This window comes from Nothobranchius furzeri, chromosome 1 (assembly GCF_043380555.1).
Source record: "Nothobranchius furzeri strain GRZ-AD chromosome 1, NfurGRZ-RIMD1, whole genome shotgun sequence".
NCBI classification, from domain to species: Eukaryota; Metazoa; Chordata; class Actinopteri; order Cyprinodontiformes; family Nothobranchiidae; genus Nothobranchius; species Nothobranchius furzeri.
Window position 1 is genome coordinate 99,278,077 of NC_091741.1, and position 12,230 is coordinate 99,290,306.

The 12,230-nt window shown below is 44.4% G+C and overlaps 2 protein-coding genes across 2 annotated transcripts; both read left to right on the forward strand.

Moving 5' to 3' along the window:
- Positions 1-651: 651 nt before the first annotated feature.
- LOC139072188 (uncharacterized) lies at positions 652-4,516 on the forward strand. Its single transcript, XM_070555573.1, has 4 exons — positions 652-858; positions 944-2,443; positions 2,527-2,619; positions 2,702-4,516. The coding sequence occupies exons 1-4, from the start codon at positions 702-704 to the stop codon at positions 2,851-2,853; spliced, it is 1,902 nt and encodes a 633-aa protein (XP_070411674.1). The 5' UTR covers positions 652-701; the 3' UTR covers positions 2,854-4,516.
- LOC129160706 (threonylcarbamoyl-AMP synthase-like) lies at positions 2,908-4,149 on the forward strand. Its single transcript, XM_054737706.2, has 6 exons — positions 2,908-3,012; positions 3,094-3,285; positions 3,367-3,529; positions 3,618-3,783; positions 3,891-3,985; positions 4,064-4,149. Exons 1-6 carry the CDS (start codon positions 2,908-2,910, stop codon positions 4,147-4,149), a joined length of 807 nt encoding a protein of 268 aa, XP_054593681.2.
- Positions 4,517-12,230: the final 7,714 nt, after the last annotated feature.

A 12,230-nucleotide genomic window follows, 5' to 3' on the forward strand; every position in this document is an offset into this window, starting at 1 on the left:
CTTTTGTGTAAAGTGAAAGGCAGTGATGTCACCTGTAAGTATGCTGCTGTGTGACAGAGTGGGGAATTCTCAGTAACTCCTCCTTTACACAAACAGATCATATTTAAGGCAAACCTTCGTCCCTCCTTCAGCACAACTCAGCTTTCCATCAGTCTAAACAACTTCAACAGGTAAAACTTTGTTCTTTCTTTTATTGCTGACAGGAGTAAATATTTTGTTTCTGCATGTCACCCATCAAAAATCCTTAAACCTGTAGCTAGATTATTATATACTCTACTTTGTAGATTGAATCAGACCTAAATCTGCATAAAGGATGCTCCCTGACAAGAGCTTATTTATAAATATTAAAACTATTATTGCAATATCCTGTAGTTTTTCAACAATATGAAAATAACAGTAATGTTAGGGGTATTATTCTATTGATAAAATTGTTTTCATTTAGAATAAATTCTTCCTCTTCAGAGAGCCTGTTAGAGGAGCGTCGTAATAAATGACTTTTACATTAGTTACATGACAAGAGTGGCTCAGCCTACTTATGACAGGCAAGGACCGTTTTATGTTATATTATATTATATTATATTATATTATATTATATTATACAGTCATATTAAAATTCATATATAAATGTTGTTGTTGAGGATTACCATTTTAGACTTTTATCATATGTTACCTGTACTGACTGGATTGTCTACAGAAACACCATGGCAGCCTCAGACGGTTTTCCTGCCAGTTTCTATGGAGAACCAGGAGTGTTAGGAATGTTATCCAATGGGATCAGCGCATTCCTTGTACTTCTACAGAACTTCAGCACAGCTCACACTGGCATTAAACCAGTTGGAGTGGAGAACATACTTGCAGGTAAAACTCTTGACATAAACACAAATATCTATTCATATATAAACCTGTGAAGGTGGCTTACAGCAGTTTCCAACACTTCTTCCAGGTGTTCATCTCATCCTGATTGGTGGTTTGTGCCAGCTGGTGGCTGGACTGCTCTCCTTTAGAAAGTACGATCACCTGAGTGGCACTGCCTTCATCGGCTACGCTGCCCTTTGGGGTAGCTATGGGGCGACCAGAATCTACTATGGTGCTTTATTTAACAATCAGACTATACCACCAGTATCAGAGCACATGTTCAATGGTTCAACCACCAACATCATGGTCAACACTTCTCTTCAAAACTCAACACAGTGCCACTTATGTGTGTCCATAGAAGAGTCAGCCATTGCTGGTCTGATCCCTTATATCCTTCTGTCCTTTATCCTGGCATTTTGCTCTGCCACGGTCAACTACATCATGCCTTTTGTTTTTGGAGCCATCACGGCCACTTTGATCTTTGAAGCAGCAGCTCTGGTGACAGGCCCTTGGGCTCTGGTGGTCTCTGGGGTTCTGGAGCTGCTCATTTTGATCTTTGCCATCTATGGTTCAGCTGCTCTACTCATCAAAGGGCTGACTCAACGTCTAGTTCTTAAAGGCTTTGGGACCCCCCTCTTTAATGTTCTCCTGCTAGGAACCACCAACTCAACAGGTGCTCAGAAACCTGGTCAAGAGAAGAAGAAGAACACAAAATATGCAGAGCCCATGGCCTTGGGTTTCTTCTGTGACTCTATTGCTCCCTTCATCGTTGCCTTCTACAGCTTTGGGTACATGAAATCGTTTGGTTTAGGAGTTGCATGGGTATCAATCATCTCAGTCGCCCAGCTGTTCTCCAGCTACTACACTCATTTGCGCCAGGATAGCTACCACACTACAAAATTTGGGATTCATGCCATGTATTGGCTGATCAAGGCTTGGGATGAGTTTGTGGCATCTGCCCTGATTGTGGAGCACAGTCAAGTTGTTGCTGGTAGGGAAGCCATGGTGGGAGACTGGTTCTTTGTGGTGGCAGGCTTGGTGCTCTGTGTGGGAAGCCTGAACATGGACACTCTGGAGCTGATCCACAACTTGCTCTTTGTTCTGCTCACAGTCTCAACAATCCCCCAGATCCCCCTGCAGGGTTACTACATCTTCTTTGGTGTAGCCTGCTCTCTCTTCACTGCAGTCTCAGTCTACGGTACCTTCTCACGCCTCATAAACACCATCGCAGAGAAGTCTCTAATCCCTGTGGGACCACAGCCGGTCTCCTCCGAGCAGCTGAAGAGAGCTCTGATGTGTAGAAGGTCTCAACAGGGAGAACAAAAAGAGCTGCCCAACAGTGACCAGGCCTCAGATGCTCTGTTTTATCTCACCAACGGGGTTGCAGCACTTTCAGCTCTTCATTCAGAAGTGTCAAGTGGGAACCCTTCATTCCTTCATCTGACTGTCCCCTGGGTCCTCATCTCTGGAGGCATCATTCAGACCTATGTCAGCAGGCTACAAGTCACCGGAGAGGGCCGGTTTGGATCAGTCATCTCATCCATCTACGTGGTTCTATGGGCAACTTGGACGTGGTTTCGATTTGCAGGTATGTCAGCATAAAGTATGAGCAAAATAAATTTTTTCTGACTGATTTGAATAATATTCTCATCTGGAGTTATTGTTCTACAGGTTTTCAGCTTCAGCTCCCCGTCCTGGCAGCCTATGGATTCACAGCTGGAGGCGTTGCTTTACTGGTCATTAATGCCTTCCTCATGCTGATTGGTAAGGTCTAGTATCTGCTTTCAGCGCTGGAAATCACAATTTTTATTCATTCATAATTTTGTACTTTTGTTTCTTCTATTAGCTGCTTATAGGAACGTGGTTCTGTTGTTTCTAACAACAATCATGGAGGTTGTTCTTGTCTGCTTCCTTCTCTCCACCCTGCATAGACTTCCATACCAACTTGAAAGTGAGTTAAAACCGCCTGTTATAAACTTTATGTATTTACGATACTGACTCTCATCAGAACAAATAAAGTCTAACATCCAGAAACGATGTATTGCAGTTGCCATGCTTGCATTGGTATCCATCATTTGCTTTTATGGCACCTTGGCTTCACTGATGAACTGCATCTTCTCACAAAGAGTGATCCCAATGGGTCCTCCCATAATAAAGGTAATGACTGAAGTTTAGATTGACCTACCTTTAAGAATCAGCATGAATAATTAATAAAAATGTGTGTGTGTGTTGTTTTAGGAAAAAGTGAAACAGGAAGCTTGTGACGAGCCGTCCTGTCCGGTGGCTAGCTCGCGTCTCACCAGCGGTCTGTTGAAGATAGCTCGACTTCTCGAGGACGGGGGTGTGTGTGGTATTCCCACAGATACTGTGTACGCTCTGGCTGCTTCCTGCAAGAATCCTCAGGCGATAGAAAAAATCTACAACATTAAAGTAAGAAGATAGAGGAGGCTTGTTTAACAGCAATATACATTTTCATGAAGTCACCATCTTGTTGAATTGGACCTTTTGCAGGACAGACCTGCAGAGAAGCCTATATGCATTTGCATCTCCAGTGTGGAACAGCTGGTTGCAGCCAGGCCTCCTCTCAGCCCTCTGCTGTGGGAGTTCATGAGGAATGTGTATCCTGGAGGCATCAGCTGCATTGTCAGCAAAGGAGACTGGCTTTACAGACTAGGTCAGCAGTGTAGAGTGTTTGAATGTTGAGTGGCAGAATTCTGTATCAGTATTCAGTTTTTACGTGAACTTTAACCTCATTTCTGTAGGAGTTGGACCTGCTTATGACCGTGTTGGTACCAGAGACAGCATCATGATCCGTGTCCCAGACCACACCGTGACCTGCCACCTATGTGACATCACTGGACCCCTGGCCATAACATCAGCCAATCCCAGTGGAGAATCAGACAGCACCCACCACAGCATGGTCATTAAGTAAGAGTCTCCTCAAAGAAGTTTAATGCAAACTAACAAACAACACATCTCTAACACTTTTAGCACCATACACTAATTACTGTTTCAAACTGCTTCTTTTGCTGCAGTCGACTGGGACACAAGATCCAAGGAGTACTTTGTGATGGTGACTCGAATGAAGTAGTTGCTTCAACTGTGGTCAACTGCCTGAGGATTGATGAAGGTAAGGGGCCATGATTTCTTCCTACTGGGGCTGTTTAAGGTCAAGTTTCTAACTGAAGCTCTTCTAACCTTCGTTCAGGAGTCATCACCATTGTGAGAGAAGGCTGTGTCCCTGCTATCAAAGTCCAACAGATCTTTGACAGACTGAAGAACTCCATGATTTGAGTGTCTCTTAGCGAAGACTGTCTACATGGCTGATCATGTTCAAGTCAACTTGTCTAACCCAAGCTGTGCTTTGCTTTTCATACTGACAAACATCAAAAGAGGGAAAAGAAAACTAAAGATGTGTGTTTATATGGATGTAACTTTTGTGTCTTAGTGGATGCATAGATAGATGGCTAATTCAAAAGTCATCTTAAACTGCATGAAGTCCACAATGTTTTGCATTATTTATATATTTATTGTTATATTTATTTTCAAAATATATCAACACAAACACTTTGAATGTGTAAATAAGTATTTATGTTTTTTTAATTTATAATGTTTGAACTCATTGTAAAACAGAATGTCTTTGTGTGGTTTCTGCATTGAAGCTCTCTCATGCATTAATTTATTTGTGCAATAAAACAATTAAAGTTTATTAAGGCTTGCATCTTTAAATAATTACTAAATGTTTTCTAGATGAATGCATTCTCTCCCTCAGTACATCTTTATTCAGATCTTCAGATAAAACAATAACAACAATGGTGTTTAAAAGCTTGACATAAATAGATATATTTTTGAACAATTACTAATTAAGCACTTGACAGCATCTAGTTATTTGTCAGAGGTCATTAGCAGCTCAAGAACTCTGAAACAATTCAACCATCTAACTTTGTTATGAGCTCTTTAAATATGGGGATCCCTTGTTTAATCAATACATTTGCAGTGGTCTCTAGTAGTAATGAAGCCTTGTAAGTCGTACTCTGGGGAAACAGAGCTCAGGAACAGTTTCAGGAAGTAGAAATGAGCCACATCAGAGTTGAGGATTGGCCTGAAGTAGCTAATGCTAACGGCTAGCTTAGACTGTTGGATACCCTAAACCAACAACAGCCTTCCCTGTCGTGAGTCAAGATAGACGAGTCCATGAATGCTACGTGACATTATCTCTCTCTCTCTCTCTCTCTCTCTCTGTCTCTCTCTCTCTCTGTCTCTCTCTCTCTCTCTCTCTCTCTCTCTCTCTCTCTCTCTCTCTCTCTCTCTCTCTCTCTATATATATATATATATATATTTATTTATATACATATATATATATATATATATATATATATATGTATGTATATATATATATATATATATATATATATATATATATATATATATATATATATATATATATATATACACTGTATATGGATGTGTGTATATATATATATATATACATATATATATAATCTTTTCTTTTCTTTCTTTGAATATATATATTCACTTCTTTTCCGGCACTCGCAGAGAACAGACGCTTCTCTTTTTGCTCCCTTATCTTTTTTCCCAAGGCTCTTTGTCCTGTCTACCCAAAGAGCGCTTCTCTGCACTTCTTCTGAAAAAACCTTTTATTTATTTATTTATTTATTTATTTATTTATTTATTACCGTGTCCTGTCTGGCTGTGAAGCAAGCAGAATTGATGTCTGAATGCTGGTGACAAGCCTTACAGATTTACTCTCAGGTGGAGCATCAAAGCATTTGCTTTTAATGTCACGCCTGATACTTAAAACTTAATTGTTATTTTGAATGCTTTGTGATTCCGACCAGACACGGAGACAGAGGTGAAAGAGAGAGGAAAAGAAAAGGTGGGGAGAGGGGGGGGGGGGGGGGGGGGGGGGTTCCACAAAAACAAACCATAATGAACAAGAGTCTGCTTCCAGACCTGCAGAAAAAAGATTTAAAAAAAACAAAGGGACACAAAAAAAGGGACACAACAACAATACAACAAGATCTACCTATCACTGCGTCAACTTGATTAAAAGAAAAAATATATATTTATATATAATCAACATTGCTTAACTGAAGAATCACGATAATAAATCACAACACATTAAGTGCCCACCATAGTCTTAAGACCTGTGTTTAACGTGCCCAAGCCCATACTTTTGAGAGCACCATGTGAGCACCTGTGTGTGTACACGCGCTGATTTATTTAAGGTTTTTCTATAGGAGCGCCCAACAGAGAGTGTGAGGGACCACAGATCTAACCCCCAAAGATGCGCAGGAGATGGGGGGGGGGGGGGGGGGGGGGGGGGGGGGGGGCTCCAAGTCCCAGAGATCCAGGCGCTGCACCAGAACACAGGAACCCCAAGGAGACTGGGAAGGCCCCCGCCCCCCTCGAGAGGCACAGAGGATCGCCCCGGGGGGCCACAACCAGCAGCCGGCAGAGTTCCCGGAGATATCAGCGGCAAGCCCACAGGCCCGCCCGCAGCCTCCCACCCCCTAGCCGGCCGAGCCCGGGACCCAGCGACCCGGGACCCAGGGGCGACCACCCCCGCCGGGGACCCAGCAGAGCCCAGGGACCCAGACCCCACCAGGCAGCCACCGGGATCTAACAGGCAGATGCCAAAATCTTAAACCCCCAGACCCGGTTGCCCCGAACACTCAGGCAGACCAAGGCACAAGCCCCCACACCAGGTGTGGCAGGGGGAGGGGGGACAGAGATCTATATCATCAAGAGAAGTTCCAGGAGAGGGGAGGACCCAAAGGCCCCACCTGACATATACAGTCATACACAAACACAGTCACACGCTCCCTCCCTCATGCTCACACATGCACATACAACCCAAGACTTACAAAAATGCACGCCGGACACCCACTCATGCTCCCCATACACACCCTATTCACTCTGGTCCCGGTACTGCTGCACATTGGGTACAACCATCACCGGTAACCAGAGTTTGACCCTTTCTGCTGGGGTGCTGATGAGCAGGCTCCCCCGCCCAACACTGAGCACAGCAACCCACCACTCCAGACGGCCAGATCTCCCTCCTAGCCTCCAACCCCAGGAAGCCTAGCAACAACAGAGGTGGCTAAGACCCCTAGTCTCCCTCCGCCTGCTCCAATATAGTGTTTGTGTGATCATGAGGTGTATTCCATGGCTGTGGTGAGTGGGCAGTGCGGGCATCATCCAGCATATGCCAGCTGATGCCACCGCACCACCCCACTTACACCCTCAGCCATCAGTGTCTAAGTGCAGTTTAAAATTGGAAGTGGGAACCGGCACTCGGGAGGAGGCTGAAATATCCCCCTATCAAATGCTGTTGAATGTGCTCACTCCCAAGGCCCCAAGTGTGTGTTTGTGTGGAATGTCGTCAGTGGAAGTGTATAAGGTGCAAATAAAATTGGGGGGCAGGTTTCCACAGGAATGCGGAAATGGGGTCCATACCCGCACTCCCTGACTTGCCCACCCCCCAAGGTCCTATGTGTATGTTTGTGTGATGATGTGAGGGAGCAGGAGGAGAGAAATATGCGGGGATGGGGAGGAATGGCTGGTTGGGCTTAGCCCTCCAGGGAGCCAGCTCCCCTACTGGCCCCAATAGGCACCTTTGTTGTCAAACTGCCACCCAGGGCATGGAGACCCCAGCCCATCCTGCCAGGGCCCAAAGCAGCAGCATTACAGAGCCTCACGGAGTCCGAGGGCACCAACCCAGCCCCACCCCAGCAGAATATCTATGCCCGTCCCTGCATTTGCACAACTTCCAGAATATATAATACATGGGACATCCAGGTAAGGTTGGGTCCTCCCCCTCCTGGACCTCCCCCTCCCCTGTGATGGAACGGCAGAGGAGCCAAGGCCTACCTGAGGCCCCCGAACCCGGGCCAGGCACTGCTTGGTGTCCCTGCCTTCTTCCCGGCAGCATACATGTCAGGACCCGACACCCAAGGCCCCGCCCAGATCCCCACACGGGGCCGGCCACCCCCAAACCCCGAGCCCCCAGGCCCCCACCTAGACCTTCCCAGGGACATTGCAGCCGCCAGGCAGTGACCCATGGCCGCCGCCAAGATCCCCAAGAGGCCCTACTCACAACCGCCAGCAGTCCACCCCCCGAGGCAACCCAAGCACCTCCAGAGGGGGGCAACGGCCCCCCAGTCCCAGACACCCCCAGTGAACCCACCTCCAGGGAACATCCGGATACTCCAAACTCAGACCCCACACCCCCCCACCCACACCATCCTGCAGGACAACATCAACGGCCCCCCACCATTGCTATGTGATGGAACCGATCAAAGGAGCCCAGAGAGATTCATCTGAAGTGGAAGCAGAGGCTATATCAAGTGCAATATGATCTAACAAAAGATTTCTATACTGGTTAATGCAGAGACTTTCTCTATTTTTCCAATTCAAGAGGATAGTTTTCTTAGCGATGCATATGGCAGTCAGAACCACGTGAACCAAAGATGTTGCAATTGGGACATCGTCCAGCTTCCCCAGTAAACAAAGAGAGGGGGAAGTTGGGATATGACATTTCAGACATTTTGACAGATCCTCACATACTCTATGTATGTGAGGAAAACCCTATTTTTTAGGAATGAATTTGATAAAATGGTCATTCAACGCAATTGATAAGATTTTTTCAACAATGAGAACGGAGCAGGGGGCTCCCACTTGCCCGCAAAGGACACACCCGGCAGGATATATGATGGATTCCTGGAAATAGTGGAAGATCGTATGCCTCTCCCAGCCGTCCATTGAGGACGTCGTAGACGTGTGGATGTTTGGCCTGATGATCACTGGATTTCTTCTGATTGGAGTGGAACGATGTCTGGTTTTCTGGAAATTTGGGAAGACGGGAGCGATTGGAGGGCGACCCGCACCCACGGAGAGCACCGTCCTTGTGGAGACCTCACAGACTGGGATGCTACTTGAGGTGAATCGCAAGCTGGACAATGTTCTAGCTGCGATACCGAAGTTAGTGTGCAAAATGGATGTCATCTCGGAGAGGGTCACTGGACGGTGTGGAGATGTTTAAAACCTAAATTGGCTTCACTGGAGGACTTGAATGATCAGTTACAGACTGAAGGCAGAGGGGAAAATTATCTCAGCCTGACCAAAACAAAGTCTTGTTATCAGAATCTGACGCCATGGCAGCCTTGAGATGCCAACAACAAACCCCCCACGAAGGAATGCAGACAGATGCTGTGAAAACCCGACCTACCCCCCACCACCACCATCTACCACCATCTACTCGACTAGAGTTCGTCTGATTACCAAAGCTCGCTTCTCAGGTGACTCAGTTGGAATAGGCTGTTTAATCTCTCTTGTTTCTTAGAAGACTTCTCTCTCTCTTCGATGCCATGACTATTATTGTCCCTAACAGACATCCATCCATCCATTCATCCACTTTAACGTTCACATTTACAATATTATGTACAAACAATTAAATATATTTGTAGTATACTTTATCAGCCGATACAGGAAATTACTCACTTGTAACTGATGCCTGTACTTTCTTCAGGTACCATAGTCTAGATAAGGAACAGCTGTTTGAAAAGAGACATAATGGTCTGTGAAGCTTTTTTGCGGGGAAAATGTGGAATTTCTAGTTTCAGGTTGTTTGTTCTTCTGGCCTCGTGTTGCTGGGTCGTCTCAACCATATCTCAGACATCTCTTGTATTGTTGAATGAGTTGAATCGGCTTTCTGAGGGGGTGGTTGACTTGACAAAGATTTCTATGACAGCATTGTCCCTTGTTCTTCTGAGTCACTTCACAGCAGATGTGAAAAACATCCTCATCTGTAGAACTTTCCAACCACTGGGAGGAATTGGTGAAACGAGACTCCACATTGAAAGATGATAAACATTTTTTAATAAGACACTGATTGGGTTAGACTTCATTTAAAAAACTTGCCTAGGCAGCAAAACTGTTATGTAAGAATGTATTAGTAATCTGAATAGGCAATGTGTGAACTGATTGTGTTTTTCTATTAATTAGGCATTTCTAGATGTATTCAAAAATTATACATAAAAGTCCCTGGAAGCTTCTTATAATTTTAAAGTTGAAGGGAACATTTCCACATGTTGCAGAGTTTTGAACAAATACTGAACATAACCTGTTGCTGGAGTCTGTTTGTTTAAAGAAAACCTTCGCTGTCACACGGAAAAGACAAAAGGGTTATTTTAACTATGCTTCTCATGTCAGTTCTCTTGTTCGCTCTTCCTTCTTCCATCTCAGGAACATTGCTAAGCTGAGTCCCATTCTGTCCTGCTCTGAACTTGAGACTGTTATCCACACCTTCATCTCCTCACGCTTAGACTACGGCAACTCTCTTTTCACGTGTCTGAGCAGAACCTCCCTGAACCGTCTACAGGTGGTTCAGAATGCCTGTGCTCGGCTTCTGACCAAGTCCTCCAAGCACACCCACATCACCCCGCTTCTCCTCCAGCATCAACAGCTACCAGTCAACTTCAGGGTTCATTTCAAGATCCTAGGTCTGGTCTATAGGTCCTTACATGGACAAGCACCATCTTACATTGGTGATCTTCTCAGTCCCTACACCCCCAGCAGGTCCCTGAGGTCCAGTGATCAAAGCCTACTGGTTGTGCAGTGGAACAAGCAAAAGACCAAAGGTGACAGATAATTTGCTGCTGTGGTCCCCAGACTCTGGAACTCTCTCCCCTTGAGCTTGAGATCAGTGGACTCAGTGGTCTCCTTGAAAAAGCAACTGAAAACTCACCTGTTCAGGGAGGTTTTGGTGTGACCTTCATCACCCTCTCCTTGTTCTGCTCTTTCTACCTATTCCACCTTCATCAGTATCCACTGATTTCCCTTTTTCTTTTTTACTCTCTCTCTCTGTCTTTACACTTTTTAATCAAAATTGTCTATTATTTGCTCATTTTAAATATACCTATAATAATTTTCTAAATTCTTTTTATATTTTACATTTTTTTTGTTTTTTGAAGCGCCTCGTGATTTTTATCTTGAGAGGCGCTATAGAAAAGATCTTTTCTTCTTCTTTACTCATTCGGTAGAAAGACTGCAGGACAGTTTCACCTAAAACACTTTTAACTACTTAATATTTAATCTGTTATTGCAACTGGTAACTTAACAAGGAGAAGCGTTTCCAGGCTGAGGGATATTTGTTAGCAACTTCCTGTTGGAGGCTGGCGTAAAACAAATCTTGTAAATGGAAATGCTCCTGTAATTATAGATCCTCTCAAAGTTTCAGTCAAAGACCAAACAGAATGAGAAAAGTGTTTCACACGTGTGTTAGCTAATGGTTTCCAAGAGGAGGAAAGTCTTTGTCAGTTCCATAGATCTACTGAAAGGGAACCAGTTTTATTTTTCTGCAGCTTGTTTCCGAATGACACCGGTACTTGTGGGAAAGTGTTTACTGAAAACCGTAGGATTTCTGAAGTAGCAGTAAAAGAGCTGTGATTGAGAACAGGGCCAGCCAGAAATCTCAGGGAGTCATTAAAACTTTATCATATTTGTATAAGTGGTGGCACATCATACATCACTGCACAGTAAAAAATGACCATGAAATTTACATAAAAATGGTGTAAATACACAACAGAAAAGTACTGTAATCTGAAAAACACATTTTCTGTTGTAATCACAGTAGATGTTTGAAAAATCAAAAACAATATGTTTATGTAATATTTACATTAGCAAAATTCTGATTTGCCAAACTTGACCAAAACTCATAACATTGTGATTTATTAAAACAAGAATTACTTCCCAATTAATTCAGTTTCTAGCTGACTCTCGAACCGGCCAATTCAGGAACAAGCATCTTCCAGACATCGCTTTTGACATACAGTCAAAGCCTCTTTGCACACTGTAGGCTGACACAGCCAGACGGCTCTTTTAAGAGCCAAACATCCGCTACACACAGACACAGGAGGAGGAGAGTGAGCATGCGCTGACGGACGGTCACCGGATACACGGCAGCGTTTGAAGCTGATGGCAGCTCGTTAACAAACATCCACAAACAATTAAGACACATTTTCGCCTAATTTATTTACTGACAATGCAAAAAATAATCTGGTAAGTATAACTCACTCAATCTGGAGGTAAGTGAAGAAAATTCAGAAAGTTTACTAAATTATATTGACAAAGTTTTTGAGTTTGTCGTCATGGGTCCGAAGAAATCAGCAGCTGAGGCTGAAACACCTGCTGGGACCAAGAGGAGCCGTCCTCAGGACTCGCCTGAGGCCTCATCTCCCCGGAAGGACGTATTAGAATTATTAGATTCTATAGATGAACAGCTTCTGGGATTTGAGGGGCAACTTCATCTGCTCGAGGTTCTTCACCAGGAGTTTCAGAACCTCCGAACATCT